Source organism: Hyperolius riggenbachi, chromosome 6, assembly GCF_040937935.1.
Source record: "Hyperolius riggenbachi isolate aHypRig1 chromosome 6, aHypRig1.pri, whole genome shotgun sequence".
In the NCBI taxonomy this organism is placed as follows: domain Eukaryota; kingdom Metazoa; phylum Chordata; class Amphibia; order Anura; family Hyperoliidae; genus Hyperolius; species Hyperolius riggenbachi.
The window spans coordinates 307,688,822-307,705,601 of NC_090651.1; the positions used below are offsets into that span (position 1 = coordinate 307,688,822).

Sequence of the window (16,780 nt, forward strand, 5' to 3'; positions counted from 1 at the left end):
GGAATCTGATTTGCTGTTTGTAGCTCCGCCCAGGTGTGCAGGGGGGCCGCGAGACCCCCAGAACATATCATCCCAGGTAGTAAGGGATCTGTGTACCAAGTTTCGTTCAAATCGGTCAAGCCGTTTTCGCGTGATCGCGACACATACACACACACACACACACACATACACACACACACACATACATACAGACATCCGATTTTATATATATAGATTGTTGAACAGGACAGTGAAAGAGGGTTTCTTATGTAACATATATAGATATGTATAGTGTGAATTATTGATAAGGAAATAAGAATGCATAAGCGACTCATGTCACTGTGCAGTGGGTCACTGGCTGTAATGGGAGATGGGGAAACACAGGAAGGATGCTCCTCAGGGATGTGCAAAATGTAACAGTTGACACAAAGCATCAATAATATAGCTGAGCCTAGAAGTGTAATGTGACCTCTTAGTCTGAACCCATCAGAACATATAAGACTTGTTACTAAGTGGATTTCATAACCACTATGTAGTGTATAAATGACAAGACTCCAGGGAATGTAAGCCTGTAAAGAGCAATAAAAAAGCATAGAAAACCCAGTAAGTTTGGCAATCAGGATATACTGATGACCAGAAATGTGAAGTATTCACATGATATAATATAGATACAGTCCTGTGCATAAAATAGAGATGCAAGGAAAAAATGGGTGCCCGTTTTTGTTAATAAAATTATCATTAATATCTACCAATATTCTTCATTTTTTTTAAAGTGTAAATAGTGTAAATTATAATAATAAAATATCGGTATATATTAATTAACCTCCCTAGCGTTCTGGACGAGCTGAGCTCGTCCAGAAACGCCTGACGTCACCACTCAGGCCCCGCTGGGCCGATTTGAATAATTTTCTTTTAAACACGCAGCAAGCACTTTGCTTGCTGCGTGTCCTACCCGATCGCCGCCGCTCGACGCCGATCCGTTGCTACCCGCCGCGATACAGGGCCTCCCCCACCCCCCGAGACCCCGTGCGCTGCCTGGCCAATCAGTGCCAGGCAGTGCTGAAGGGTAGATCGGGACTCCCTAGGATGTCACGACGTCGATGACATCACTCCGTTTGTCGCCATGGCGACGGGGGAAGCCCTGAAGGAAATCCCGTTCACCCTAACCCTAGGAAACCCTAACCCTAAAACCTCGCTGCCTATCCTTGAAATCCCCCTTTCTGATGCCTAACCCCAAAACACCCCTTCCTGACACCTAACCCTAAAACCCCACTTCCTGACGCCTAACCCTAAAACACCCTTTTCTGACATCTAACCCTAAAACACCCCTTCCTGACGCCTAACTCTAAAACCCACTTTCTGGACGCCTAACCCTAAAACACCCCTTGCTGACACCTAACCCTAAAACACCCCTTCTTGACACCTAACCCTAAAACACCCCTTCTTGACACCTAACCCTAAAACACCCCTTCCTAAAGCCTAACTCTAAAATCCCCCTTCTTGACGCCTAACCCTAAAACCCCTCTTCCTTAACTTATGATATTGAAAACAATAACATTCAAAATTATAACTTTCAAAAATTAATAATTTTTAAATACTGTACTATACTATAAACATTAAAAATGTCAAAAACTATAACGTTCTCATTTTTAAAACGATAAAAAAAATTCAAAAATTTTAAGGTTGTAACTTTTAAAACGATAATTTTCCAATTTATAGCATATATTTGCATTAGCACTTATGGGTACCCAAATTGTCAATAAGCCGCGGGTGCCCAAATTTCATGCTTCAATACAGTCCTCTCTTACCTAATCCATGGCACTTGCGGGGATCACAGACCTTTTCACTTTTGCACGGCTCCCCCAGTGAACAGCTTGGGCTGATCGCGTCATCAGCACAAGCTATTCACTGGGGGTGCCGCGCAGCAGAGAAGAGATCGGCGATCCCCACGGGTGCCATGGATTATGTAAGACATGCCACTGCACTTGATGCATATACAGGGAGGGAGCGGAGACACAGTGGAGGGAGCGGAGGCACGGGGGGAACACGGACACACACTGGGGACAGAAGGGGACACCTGGGGACAGTAGAGGACACATGGGGACAGTAGGGGACACCCAGGGGACAGATGGGGACATTTGGGAACGTGAAGGGGACCACCGGGGGACAAAAGGGGACACATGGGGACAGAAGGGGACACAGGAGGATACCAACTGGGGAGAACATTATAAGACACTCTTGGAATATGGATGCGCCAGGTTTAGTGTGTATAATATATATATATATATATATATATATATATATATATATATATATATATATATATATATATACAGTATATGTATATATATATATATATATATATATATATATATATGTATATATATATATATATATATATATATATGTATATATATATATATATATATATATATATATATATACATTTTTTTTCACTGTTTTATTTACCTCTAAACCTAGGGACTTGTTATATTCTGGAGCGTCTCATACGGCTGAAAATATGGTAATTTATGGCTCATTTTACTCTGGACATACTTCTTATTTGCATGTGTTTACATCTATTTTATATTTTACAATTTTTCGCAATAGTGATCCTTTAAAAGAAGCCTGAGACATTAAATCAGCTGGGTTGAATTCCCGGACCTGGTGTTCTATTTAGCTGCTTTCACAGTAGGATGGGAGATGCTTTCGTGAAATGTTTGTCATCATTGTTCTATCTGGGAATGTAAAGGGCTTTCTCGCAATTATTATTAGAATTGTTGACACAGCATCTGTATTGTGGTGTTTCTAGTAATGGGTTTGGGATATGATGGCTTGTGAAAGCTATGTAGCCGCGTGTAAGGCTAAGTCAACTGGTCCTGGTTTGGGGACTAAGGGATTTTGAGTGGCTGTGTTGTGTGCGCTCCTAATCTGTCTGCACGCCACTGTCTGGGAGGGACATTTGAGGACTCCGGGATCGATCTGTGCATACAGAAAAACTTGCATAAGCAGGAACTCAGATAACCTATGACTCCAGATGGCTTGGTCTCATAATACCTATGCCACAGTATACCACAGGCCTGCAATATACGTTTTGGAATTGGTTTAATTTTTATTGATCACGTCTGTTCATACAGGTGAAACTCCAAAAATTAGAATATCGTGCAAAAGTCCATTTGTTTCAGTAATTCAACTTAAAAGGTGAAACTAATATATAAAATAGACTCATTGCATGCAAAGGGAGATATTTCAAGCCTTTATTTGTTACAATTTTGATGATTATGCCTTACAGCTTATAAAAACCCCCAAATCAAAATCTCAGGCCATTACAATATTGTGAGAATGTTCAATATTCTCGGCTCAAAGTGTCAGACTCATCAGCTAATTAATCCAAAATACCTGCAAAGGGATCCTATTTCATATTTTAGTTTCACCTTTTAAGTTGAATTACTGAAATAAATGGACTTTTGCACAATATTCAAATTTTTCGAGTTTTACCCTTACTATTAATTTTAGTTATGTACCGTGTTTCCCCGAAAATAAGAAACTTATATTAATTTTTGCTTTACAATATGTACTAGGGCTTATTTTCAGAGGCTGTCTTATTTTTGGGGGAACACTGGTAGTTTTCCTATGCAAAATGTATATACTGCATGCCAAGCTGAAACACAAGCAGCATGCACAGAGCCTGTGGTTTGCAGATATTGGCTCTCACTTACAAGAAATAGATTCTGCTGCTCATGTAGGTAAGAGTCTATTTCTTGCAGACAGAGAACTCTGTCAGGCTCCCCAGAGCTAAGATAGGATAAGCTGTGTATCCTGGGAAAAGGTGAAGAGATGAAGTGCTACTGCTGCTGCTTATCACAACAGATCGGGAGGGCTGGCTCCAACAAAAACACAAATTGCCTGACACATATACAGGACTGTAGAACTCACATTATACTGCTGCTCTCCTGTATCCAGGCTTTGTATTGAGCGTGACTTGCTGGTGTCATGTGGGCTGGTCCTAGGGCTTACATTCGGGGGATGTCTTATATTTCAAGCATGCTAGGAATTCCTGCTAGGGCTTATTCTCAAGGGATGTCTTACTTTAGGGGAAACACGGTATCTAAAATGTATTTTTGTCACTTCTCTATCACTAAATAGTAAAACACATTCATTTTTTATTCAAAGTTTTCTCCTAGGAGATAATTTTTCATCTTCTGTTTAAATGAACTTTTCAGCAGTCTGCAATTGAAAAGGTACTAAAAAGTAGGAGGAAAAGTATTGTCAAAATTATTCAGCGTATTTTCATGCTTGCTGGGGACTTAAAAAGCATTTTATGGATAAAATGTGAAAATATCACCTAGGCGAAAACGGAGGAGAAAAAGTGAGTTGCAAAAGGGCCCATTAGCAACTAGTACAGCACAGCACAGTGCCAATAGTCCCTCTGCTATTCTGTCATTATAACATCATATTATATCATCGAAGTCTGACTGTCCACTAATGGTAGATGACCTCAATTATGCCTATAATTTGCGGCCTAACCTGACATTATAGATTGACTTAAAGTGCTTACAGTCATTATCTGCGGCATGAATAAAGTATCCGATTGTAAAATATTTTATACTCCTTTCCTAGAAGCCAATCAATATTCACATGACATGCCCCAACCTAGCTCATTAACAGGAAATGAGAACCAAATGCATAGCTCCCAAATGTCCCTCTTTTGGAGGGACAGTCCCTCTTTGGTAACCTCTTTCTTCCTCATCTGTAACTCTTTCAGGACTGATGTACAGATCTATGTAAATATATGTATTTTTCTATTGAAGAATGTGTTTAACTCTAAACTTAAAGGGTCACTATGGCAAAATATGCAAAGACAAATAAAATGTACATTTTTTCCAGAGTAAAATGAGCCATAAATTACTTTTCTCCTATGTTGCTGTCACTTACAGTAAGTAGTAGAAACCTGACTGAAGCGACAGGTTTTGGACTAGTCCATGTCTTCATAGAGGATTCTTAGCAAGGCTTTTATTCTTTACAAATCTGCTGTCAGATTTGTACTACTTACTGTAAGTGACAGCAACATAATTTATGGCTCATTTTACTCTGGAAAATGTATGTGTTGTATTTGTTTGCACAAATTTTAAATTTTACAATTTTTCGCCATAGTGCCCCTTTAATTTCCATCAATTAAATTCTTATATATCTTGTTTTCAAATCTTAAAATGAAGAAAAACTACCAATGATAGAAAGGACCAGTGTGGGTTGAATTTGATTTAATTTGATTCTGAATTCTTTGTGATATGCATAGTGAGAGTTGTGGTAGGGGCGTGGTTAGTGGTGTGGCAGGGGGGTGTCTTAAAGAGAAACTCCGACCAAGAATTGAACTTTATCCCAATCAGTAGCTGATACCCCCTTTTACATGAAAAATCTATTCCTTTTCACAAACAGACCATCAGGGGGCGCTGTAGAAAGAAACTCTAAGTACGTACTCCTGGCAGTTTCCTGCCTGTGAACCCTGTTGCATTGTGGGAAATAGCGGTTTACAGCTGTTTCCAACTGCCAAAAAAGCATGCAGCAGCTACATACCTGCCAACACTAAGAATGTCATCATGTAATAAATGTCAGAATGTAAATCAGGGATTTCAAAGATTTTACAATGGGCAAACACTGACTAAATCATTTATACATAATTATTATAAAAATGAAGCACTTTTTTGTTACATTATTTTCACTGAAGTTCCTCTTTAAAGTTTCCATCTTTCTTATCTCAAAAAGTTGGTAGGTATGCAAATTGGTTGCTAGGAGAACAGACACTGCTCTACAGACTGTCACAATGCTTTCAGTCTCAGAGTTGTGGTTGGAGTTTGCATACATATACAGTAGGTAGACATGCACGAAGCACGAAACGTTTGGGCACCGCCATAGGCATACAAATATTGTTTATAGAAGGAGAATAGTGGGTGGCCATGACACTTTCGGAGCCCAAATTTCCTTCTATAAATGATATTTGTATTGGCTCCTATGGCGACACCCAATATTTAGCATTTTTTTGAGCCAGGTTTTCAATGTGGGGGGGGGGGGAGGGGGGGTTTGGCGTGTAGGGGTGGTGGTTAATGTTAGGGATCGGAGAAGAGGTGGTTAAGGTTAGGCATTGGTGGCACAGTTAAGGTTAGATGTGCAGGGAGGTGGTTAAGGTTAGGCATCATGGGGGGGCGGTTAGGGTTGGTGTGGGGTTGGTTAAGGTTAGGCATCTGAAGAGGGGTGGTTACAGTTAGGCATCTGAAGAGGGGTGGTTACGGTTAGGCATCTGAAGAGGGGTGGTTACGGTTAGGCATCTGAAGAGGGGTGGCTGCGGTTAGGCATCTGAAGAGGGGTGGTTACGGTTAGGCATCTGAAGAGGGGTGGTTACGGTTAGGCTTCTGAAGAGGGGTGGTTACGGTTAGGCATCTGAAGAGGGGTGGTTACGGTTAGGCATCTGAAGAGGGGTGGTTACGGTTAGACATCTAAAGAGGGGTGGTTACGGTTAGGCATCTGAAGAGGGGTGGTTACGGTTAGGCATCTGAAGAGGGGTGGTTACAGTTAGGCATCTGAAGAGGGGTGGCTGCGGTTAGGCATCTGAAGAGGGGTGGTTACGGTTAGGCATCTGAAGAGGGGTGGTTACGGTTAGGCATCTAAAGAGGGGTGGTTACAGTTAGGCATCTGAAGAGGGGTGGATAGGGTTAAGCATCGGTAGATGGAGGGAACTGAGTGAGAATAGGGTTCTTTTTAGCTGTTGTAAAATATTGGTATTATTTACTGATATGATATTTTACTATTCTAATTTGCACTTCATAATAGTAGAGTATCGGTAAATTTACCTATACTCTACTAGCCGATAGTCGGGTGCCCTAATTTTCAGGTGCCCTTTTTACATATATGTGACACACACATGTCTACGCTTTGCACTGACGTGCACCTCCATGCCTGAGGACATCATCATCTGACAGGGAGGGTATTCAAACCCCCTGATTTTGCAGCTGGTGCTACGGCTTCTTGATAACTACCATATCTATGCTGTTGCTGACTCCGATAGCCTGAGATAGCAACAACAAGTCCTGAAAATGCTGACGTCCGATTGAACCTAACAAACCTTGTTTGCCACCTGCCTTGACCTCCCCTTGATCCCAATGATCACTGTTTGCTGTCCACCTCTAAAGCTCAGATAAAACAGAAAGGACCGGCACCGCTGTCTTGTATCAAAGCTCTTTTAATAGCACCAAAGTGGCAGCAGTGACAGACTGCTGTTTCGGTTTACACCTTTATCAAACTGCTCAAAGCCACCTCTAAAGCTCAGCACCCACGGCCAGAAGGATTGGGGATCTGCACCGACAAACAATTGTTCCCCCGATCCATGTGAGCAAATCAGCAAGCTTCTTTGGCATCGTCAGAAATGAATGATTGTTTAACCACTTTACCCCCGCGCGTACGCATTTCTCCGTCCCTTTTTCCATCCTTTAACCCCCAGGGACGGAGAAATACGTACTTTCCGCGCTCCCGCTGCTGCCCGCGCTCCCGCTCGTAAACACGCTGCCCGCCGCTAGTAAACACGCCGCCGCCCGCTCGCCCGGAGATCAATGAACGAAAAAAATCCATTCCCGTTCGTTGATCTAAGCCCCGCAATGATCCGCTGCCGCTTCCCATTGTGGGGGAAAAAAAAAGTTCTCAGCCTCTTTCTACTTCCTGCAAGCGTCCTTCCAGACGCTTGCAGGTCGCGTAAACAAAATGTTACTGTGGCCATCTTGTGGCCAAATAGTAAAACTACATCCAAAGCATTTTTCACATAGAAATAAATAAGTTTAACACACAAAATTAACCCTTTACCGCCCACACTCCCCAATTTTTTCTTCTTGTAATTTAAAAAAAAAAATTACAATTAAAAAAAAATACATAAATAGTTACCTTAGGGACTGAACTTTTTAAATATTTATGTCAAGAGGGTATAACACTGTTACTTTATAAACTATGGGCTTGTAATTAGGGATGGACGCAAAACTGAAAAAAATGCACCTTTATTTCCAATTAAAATATTGGCGCCAAACATTGTGATAGGGACATAATTTAAATGGTTTTATAACTGGGACAAAAGGCTAAATACATTTCATGGGTTTTAATTACAGTAGCATGCATTATTTAAAAACTATAAAGGCCAAAAGCTGAAAAACAATAATTTTTTTCCCACGTTTTTTCCTATTTTCCCATTAAAACACATTTAGAATAAAATAATTCTTGGCATAATGTCCCACCTAAAGAAAGCCTAATTGGTGGCAAAAAAAAACAAGATATAGTTCATTTCATTGTGATAAGTAATGATAAAGTTATAGACGAATGAATGGAAGGAGCGCTGAAAGGTGAAAATTGCTCTGGTGGTCAAGGGGTAAAACCCCTCAGTTGGGAAGTGGTTAAACAATCGTTTGCATAATAGCTGCAAAGCCCACGAAAGTCAATGAGGATCATAACGATCCTCCATGATTTAATGCAACATGACGGTTGTTCAAAAACAAACGATTGCTGCGGGTGTCGTGCATTGTGAAACATCATTTAACAAATTTTTGTAAAGCTATGTACCAACATTGCAATATTTCTAATGATTTTCCAGTGACTGGTGATTTTTGTGTGTGACAAGCAACTGTTTCCATGATCTTGCAACATGGGTATGTGTGTGCAATTATATGAACAGCGCTTTGCAATGTGCTGGATTACGATCGTCATGTGAGATCGGATTTTTTAAGATCCCAGACGACCCTTGTGAAAAGTGCCGTGAACTTTGAATTGTCGTTGCGTTGGTGGCATGCTTCCTAAAGTTGATGACCATCTTGATGGTTTTGTATGTGTTTAGGACTAGGCTGTTCTTTCTGCACTCAATTACCACCAATAACAGGTGCTTTTGATCATCTTTTAGGCCCCTCTGAAATCAGTTGCAAAGACTCAGCCAGTTTGCAGCTAAGGAATCTTTAAGGTTGGTAGCTCAATGGTTCCATCATAAAAATGTTATGTCATTGCTGACCCCTCCCTGTCATGCTGACTGACAACACAGAGTACATCTCTACAAAGGAAAACTAGGGGGAGCGAATGCACAGAGAAGCCAGGCTTCTAATAGCATGACCACCCTATTTGTACAATCTGAATCAGCGGATCAACAAGACAACATGTCAGAGTTGTCAGCCATGTTAGTTTATTGCAAAAGAGTCTTCTGATTTTTTTTTTTTACCTATCACATTCAGTGCTGTCAGAGCTGCTGATATCTCAAGCACGATTTGCAGTACTATGGCTAAGTATGGCTAAGTTTGGGCAACATGGTGGCAAAGTGGATAGCGCTCTTGCCTTGCAGCGCTGGGTCTCTGGTTTGAATCCCGGCTGGGGCACTATCTGCACAGAGTTTGTATGTTTTCCCCGTGTCTGCATGGGGTTTCTCTGAACACTCTGGCTTCATCCCACATCCAAAAAACATACAGATAAGTTAATTGGCTTTCTCCTAAAAATTTGTCCTAGGCTATGATGAACACATGACATGATAAGATCGATAAGATTGTGAGCCCCTCTGAGGGACAGTTAGTAACACAACTGTATATATGCTGGACAGCATGGTGGCATAGTGGCTAGAACTCTCGCCTTGTAGCACTGGAATCCCAGCCAGGGCACTCTCTGCACAGAGTTTATATGTTCTCCCCGTGTCTGCATGTGTTTCCCCCAGGCACCCTAGTTTCCTCACACATCCCCAAAACATACAGATAAGTTAATTGGCTTTCCCCTAAAATTGGCCCAACACTACGATACATACATACGATACATAGATTACATGATACATACATAGACATACGACTATGGTAGAGATTAGATTGTGAGCTCCTCTGAGGGACAGTTAAGTGACAACAAGCACTGTGGAAGATGTCGGCGCTATATAAATACTAAATAATAATAATAATGCTCTGTACAGCGCTGTGGAAGATGTCAGTGCTACATGCTGTAAATACTAAATAATAATAATAAAGTAGCCATTAACCAGGATTTCGATAGATATGGCATATCAGCATTCCTTATGTTACCAAAATGTAACAAATAAGTTAACATTACCTAAACTAACATTAAATCAACTAAACTAAACAGCTAAACTTTCATCTCCCTGTGCCAAATTACCCTTAAGCAGTTTAGCTCAGGCATTGCTCATCCCTAGTGATCCCTCGTCTATAATTAGGAATCCAAGGTAAAATGATTCAGCTCAGCGGGTCACCTGCTTAGCACTGGTTTATAGACAGTCTTTTATATATTGAAATGACTGACATTGCTCGATTTGCCAAAGAGTTACAAATATATCAGTAATATCGGTAAGTGTCAACAGCGGAATCAGTAAATTTGGGTGCCTGTGGCTGATAGACTGTTTGGGCGCCCCATAGAGGCTAATGCAAAATATCGGCTATTGGGCGCCCAAAAGAAGAAATTTGGGTGCCAGCTATAAATAGTTTTTTGAATTAGGGATTTGAAAAATACAGTTTTAAAAATTCATTTTGATAATTATCACTTTGTAAATTATCATTTTAAATTTTTAAAATGTTTAAATTCATTTTGAGAATGATCTCGTAAATTATCATCTTGAAATGTAATGTCTTAGAAAAGTATCCCCTTCTGTATTTACTTTATTTGCAGCGGAGAAAGGGGTTTTAGGGTTAGGCGTCAGGAAGGGGGGTCTTAAGCTCAACACACACACCATACAATCTTGGTTGTACAGATTTACCAAATCTATGTAGTATAAGGGCCAACAGATTAAAAATACCTTGAATGATTGATTGAATAAGCTCTTATACTACATGAAAGTGGTAAGATTGTATGGTGTGTGTTGAGGGATAGGCACCACCAGGGGGGTCTAAGGGTTAGGCACCACCAGGGGGAGGATTAGGGTTAGGCACCACCAGGGGGAGGATTAGGGTTAGGCACCACCAGGAGGAGGGCTTAGGGTTATGCACCACCAGGGGGGTTTCAGGGTTTGGCAGCACCAGGGGGGCCTTAGGGTTAGGCACCACCAGGGGGAGGTCTTAGGGTTAGGCACCACCAGGGGGGAGGGGGTCTTAGGGTTAGGCACCTCCAGCTTGGGGTCTTAGGATTAGGCACAACTTGGGGGTGGAGTTAGGCATTGTTAGAGGGAAGGTTCTGTGTGAGAGTAGGATTAGGTTTAGTTGTAGTAAAATAACGGTAATATTTACCAATGTTTTACTATGTTCATTACCACTGTAAATATATTTACGTTTTTTATTGTTATAGACAAAATTTTGCAATTTGGGCTTCACCCTCCGCCCTTTTTAATATCATTACTTTATCGTATTAATTATTCTACCTCAAATAAAGATGAAGAAACGATAAAAAATTTGGCTATACCCTGCGCCCTTTTTTCCTGGCGCCCTTATTTGATGTATACATCAGCATAGAATAAATAACCAAACTACAATATATATGTGCTAAAGCTGGAAAGTGGGTAGATAAATGTCATGTGAAAAAGTCTGTAGCAGCGTTACATCAGCAATGGCGATAGAAATCATTGGCTGCCAGTCATTTTCACCGCTGTCAATACGGGGACACAGCATGGATTTCTCTTGCTACATCATTGACCTTACATGCAAATGGGATACCTTGTCTGAGATTAGATATGACATTGTCATGAAATTCCGAGTGTGCTGCCACTAAGCCTCACATCTGCTTTATATGGAAACATAAGCAGCTCTTGTGCAGAGCGAGAGAGAGAGCGTATAAGTGTTTGTGTGAGAGAGTCACGAGGGCCCGAGCCATGGCAAGGACTGACCCATATATATCAGAGGACGCTGCACAACTTTACATAACATTGTCTTTTAAAGGGACCCTGAGCAGATATTAAATAAGCAAATTAACTTGTCTCTCTCGCCTGCCTGTCGCTGTAAGCTTTCTGCGCACGTGCGGTTCTTGATAGAGTGAACTGCTTGTGCACAGAAAGGTTACGGCGACGGATGCACGAGGGAGACAGGTGCACGGAGGCGCTGTGCATGCACCCTGGCCAACGACTTTGGCCGAAGTTGACGCTTAACGGAGCTGCTTGGGCAGAACTGAGGGAGCCCGGAGGACGCTGAGATACTTCATCAACTACGAGGAGCTGGAGGAAGTCCAAGGTAAGTTCATGTGCCCATTTTAATGTCTGCTCAAGGTCCCTTTAAGTAATAAGAAAAATATATCTCGGAGGATGTTTTAGGATGTCACAGTATGAGCACTGCATTTACAGTATATAAAACAGGCTCTCTCAACCAGAGTTCCTTCCTTCAGGACTTCAAAAGTGATGAGTTGTAGCAGGCCTCATAATCTCACTCCAATCTGAATAATCGTGAATACCTTCTGTTCTAAAGGCTCATACACACATTGGATTTTTCCAAACGTCCGGTCGTTTGGACGTCAAATCGGGCGTGTGTACAGTCGGTCGTTCAGCTGATAACGCTGGTTTTGACCGATCTGCCAAGCGGATCCGTCAAAACCAGCATTATCAGCTGAACGACGTGCATGTATGTAGAGCAGAATGTGCCTGGAGCAGCAGAGGAAAAACGGAGGCTTTGGACAGGTAATGTATAACATGCACAAGGGACAGGGGGGGGCACTTAACATTAGGGGAGACAGTGCTGGGGTTTCATTGCATTTGCCGATTGTCCCGGAATTGCACGCTGTTACTGCTGCGCACCCGATCGAGCAAGTCGGCCCAACATCTTGCAGCATGTAACCAATTTTGTCCTTAAAATTGGTTGCATTGTCGGTTGGGCATACACATGGCAGCACTGATTTTCATCCGATTTGATTATAATAATCAAATTGCATTGTTGATCAGCCGACAAGTTTCCTGATGTATGGCTACCTTAAGGCTTCACTCTGCTCAGCTTCATTCGGGGGCGGGGAATGGGGGGGGGCAGAAGGGTTCCCCCGTGTTCTGCCATAAGGGACACACTGCTATTTGCTAAATTTTCCTAGCACCGTGGAAAGCACCTGCATTGGACGTATTCCTTTTCAGCTGCTTCCCACTGTACTGAGCAAACTGCCAGGGGATGCTTTACCGTGTCCCTAAGCTGCCTCACAGGGTGCAATAAACACAGTTGTGATCCTTCCCAGCTTTCGGTCTGGCCCTGACAACAACCAGGAGCAAACGGACCTCAGATGATTTAAATGTACCCATAGTCAAAGTCAGCTGTTCCAAATATTGAATACAAATATCATTTCTTTAACAAATGTTTCTTTTGTTTTAGACCAAGTTAAAAGATTTGCATCATGAGCTCTTTGTGCCTTTAACCAACCAACCGACAAACTGACGTTCTCACCAACCCTGCTGTCCCCAAACCTTAGGATGGGCAGCACCACCATCCTACCCCGTGGCCCCCTGGCCATGGGGGTTGCGCGTGCCATCCGCCGATTCAGCACGGACATCCCTGAACCACTCAGAGAAGAAGAAGAAACAGAACTGACACAGGGCTTGAAGCCAACGCCCTACCGCAATGGGAAAGTACATACGAAGCCTGTCCGCCAGCGCACGCGCTTTGTACAGAAAGACGGTCACTGCAACGTAGAGTTTGTCAACCTCAGTGAGAAGAGCCAACGCTACCTGACTGATCTTTTCACCACATGTGTGGACATACGTTGGAGGTGGATGTTCCTTATATTCTCTTTTACCTTCGTGGTTTCCTGGCTTATTTTTGGCTTCACCTTCTGGCTTATTGCCGCAATGCACGGGGACTTGGCTCCACCCCCTGATGCTGGCTCAGAAGAAACCCCTCCTTCTCCCTGCTTCTTACAAGTCACTAGCTTCATGGCCGCCTTCTTGTTCTCCTTAGAAACACAAACTTCCATTGGATATGGTTTCCGAAGTGTGACAGAGGAGTGCCCTTTAGCAGTGTTGACGGTGGTACTGCAGTGCATTGTGGGCTGCATTATTGATGCCTTCATCATTGGAGCCATCATGGCAAAAATTGCCAAACCCAAAAAGAGGAATGAAACTCTGGTTTTCACAGAAAATGCCGTGATTGCTCTTCGAGATGGTAAACTGTGTCTCATGTGGAGAGTGGCCAATCTTCGCAAGAGCCATTTAGTGGAGGCCCATGTCCGGGCACAGATCCTACAGGTAAGAGTTGCATTACTATACATAAGCCTTTCCTGAACAATCCTCAATGCATTCCAAGCAGGAAATATCTCATTTGCACTCGTGAAGTCATACGTAGGGATGGTCAATGAGATGCTAATAATTTCAAGTTGATGCAGCATTATGCAAATTGTGTATGCAAATTTATGCAGCATGCAGTTTGAACATAAACCAATCAAATCCTGCTAAGGTAAAGTTGGTGATTGGTTCATGTTCAAGCTGCATACATTTGCATACAAAAATTTGCATTCCTGTGTACTGTGCATCGCTCATGCACAGTACACAGGAATAAAGTGGGGGACATCTAGTGGCCAAAAAGTAAAAAGACAACCAACATACTGTACATTTTTGGGGGCCCGCCACGCCTCACGTAGCACCAAAGCTTGGTGCGGCTATAGCAGTAATGCTATAGTCTGCTACAAATTGGAGGGGGAATAGTAATTAACGGAGCCCGGAATTTGGACAGCAGCAGGGTGAGATGTCAATCGGTTCACCCTGTGCCGACATACCATGTACACTCTTCTATAACAAATGACATTTAAAAAAATACATAAATAGTCATGATGGTTTATTACTGTTATGTTTGCAAATAGGGGCTTGTAATTAGTGATACAGTGTAAATGAACAAAACTGAAAAAAATATACCTTTAATTCCAAATAAAATATTGTCGCCATACATTGTACTAGGGACATAATTTAAATATTTTAATAGCCAGGACAAATGGGCAAATAAAATGTGTGGCTTTTATCCACAGTAGAACATTTTATTTTTAAACTATAATGGCTGAAAACTGAGAAATAATACATTTTTCCCACCCAAAGAAAGCCTAATTGGTGGCAAAAAAAACAAGCTATAGATCATTTGGGAGTGATAAGTAGTGGTAAAGTTATTGGAGAATGAATGGGAGAAGCGCTGAAATATTGAAAATTGCTCTGGTCCATAAGAGGAACACCACCTGTAGCGTTCAAGTGGTTAAAGTGGACCCAAATTAAAAATACAAGATTTCAGAAATAAAATCTATTTTCTAAATTATAATAATAAATAGCAGCCTTTTTTCAGCTGCATGATGACAAATATAAAATATTTTACATTTATTGGAGGAACCCCTCCCTTCCTTTCAAATTGCCGGCATTTTTCCGGCAAACTGGTGGAGTAGATGGTGTCCAGCAATGGAGGAATTGCTAATGGCTGCCCCCAGTATAACCCTAGCTATGAAAAGAGAAGGGTGAAAAGCATACACTGAAATGATCATAGGTTTGAAGTAGTGTTTATTTATCCTTGTTAGTGTCAGAGTGGTGCAACTAAATATTTTTAATTAAAAAAATGTTTGGTTTGGGTCCGCTTTAAGCTTGTATCAAAGCACAATTTCAGGAAAAGGAAATATTGTACTTTGTGGTTTTGCACTGCTTTTTGGGGTTTGTACTACTGTCCGATTAGGAATATTTGTCTTTTTTCTTTTCCCTCACAGACAGCACTAAAGATAATAATAAATTGGTCCGTAAGGTACATACAGGCACATACAGACATGCAATAATCTTTGCCAGATCTGACTGATAGCAGTTGGATTAAATAATGATCATGTGTTTGTACCTGATGTTTATTGGCTAGTGCACACCATAAATCATTAGCATAATCGCAAATGCTTAGCATTTTTTTTTGAAGCAATTTTTAAAAGCAATTCCAGACACATGCCAAGCGATTTTCTATTTATGCCTAGTGATTTTTGAAGCATTTTGGAGATTTTATACTTCTACACTCTGACCTGGAAAAGATCATCTTTTGAAGAAAAAAAAGCTAGAAAAATTGCTCTGTTCAGCTCTTTTTAGAGCGATTTTCCAATTCCCTATACTTAAGATTGAGGTGTAATCGCCTCAAAAATGCTGCAGGACCTGTGTTGGCTTTTAGGAAGAAAATCACATTGCTCTGGTGTGATCTATCCTATTGAATTAGATTAGGCAAGTGCTAGTGTTTTTAAAAGCACTCAAAAGCGTTCTTTGTGTGCACCAGCCCAAAGACAGCTTTCAACCTATTCCCCACCACGGGCTATTTTCTCTTAAATCCCTGAACAAGTTTCACATTTCACACTCTGATTCATTTGCCGATAACTTTCCCAATACTTACCACACCTAAATGATTTACATCTTGTTTTTTGCAAGACAAACTAAGCTTTCTTTGGGTGGTAAATTTTGATAAGAATTATTTTATTTTGTATGCATTTTAAAAGGGAATACAAAGAAGAAAAATGAAAAAGTCATTATTTCTCAGTTTTCAGCCATTATACAGCAGTTTAAAAATTAAATGCGCTACTGTAGTAAAAACCCACACAATGGGCTTGATTCACGAAACCGTGCTAACAGTTAGCACGCTGGTGAAAAGCCCATTATCACGCCTAAACTCAGTTTAGGCGTGATAAAATAAAGTCGCTCGCAAAGTCCCACGCGCAATCGCACAGCATTAAACCCTATGCGACTTTCACCAGACTTTGCACGCAAAACTTTGCGCGCAAGTTTATTCCTCAAACCGGTGCTAACCTACTTAGTGCAATGGTTATCACGCCCAAAAGTCTTTAGGCGTGCTAAGTAGGTTAGCACCGCTTTGTGAATCAAGCCCACTGTATTTGACCATTTGTCCTGGTTATTACAACA

At 41.5% G+C, this 16,780-nt stretch overlaps 2 protein-coding genes across 3 annotated transcripts in view; one reads left to right on the plus strand and one right to left on the minus strand.

The window, feature by feature from the left end:
• The window catches only part of LOC137521677 (pleckstrin homology domain-containing family A member 7-like), a 327,880-nt gene that overhangs the window by 299,705 nt on the left and 11,395 nt on the right, over nucleotides 1-16,780 (minus strand). The window lies entirely within an intron of this gene.
• Nucleotides 1-16,780, plus strand: part of KCNJ14 (potassium inwardly rectifying channel subfamily J member 14) — a 50,196-nt gene that overhangs the window by 18,046 nt on the left and 15,370 nt on the right. The window contains exons 1-2 of one of the 2 annotated variants that reach the window (XM_068241284.1): nucleotides 2,483-2,503; nucleotides 13,248-14,116. In XM_068241284.1, the coding sequence (XP_068097385.1) occupies nucleotides 13,346-14,116 (771 nt within the window). In that variant the 5' untranslated portion in view covers nucleotides 2,483-2,503; nucleotides 13,248-13,345. Of the gene's footprint in view, nucleotides 1-2,482; nucleotides 2,504-13,247; nucleotides 14,117-16,780 lie in introns of those variants that run through there. The other variant, XM_068241283.1, reaches the window with a different exon arrangement.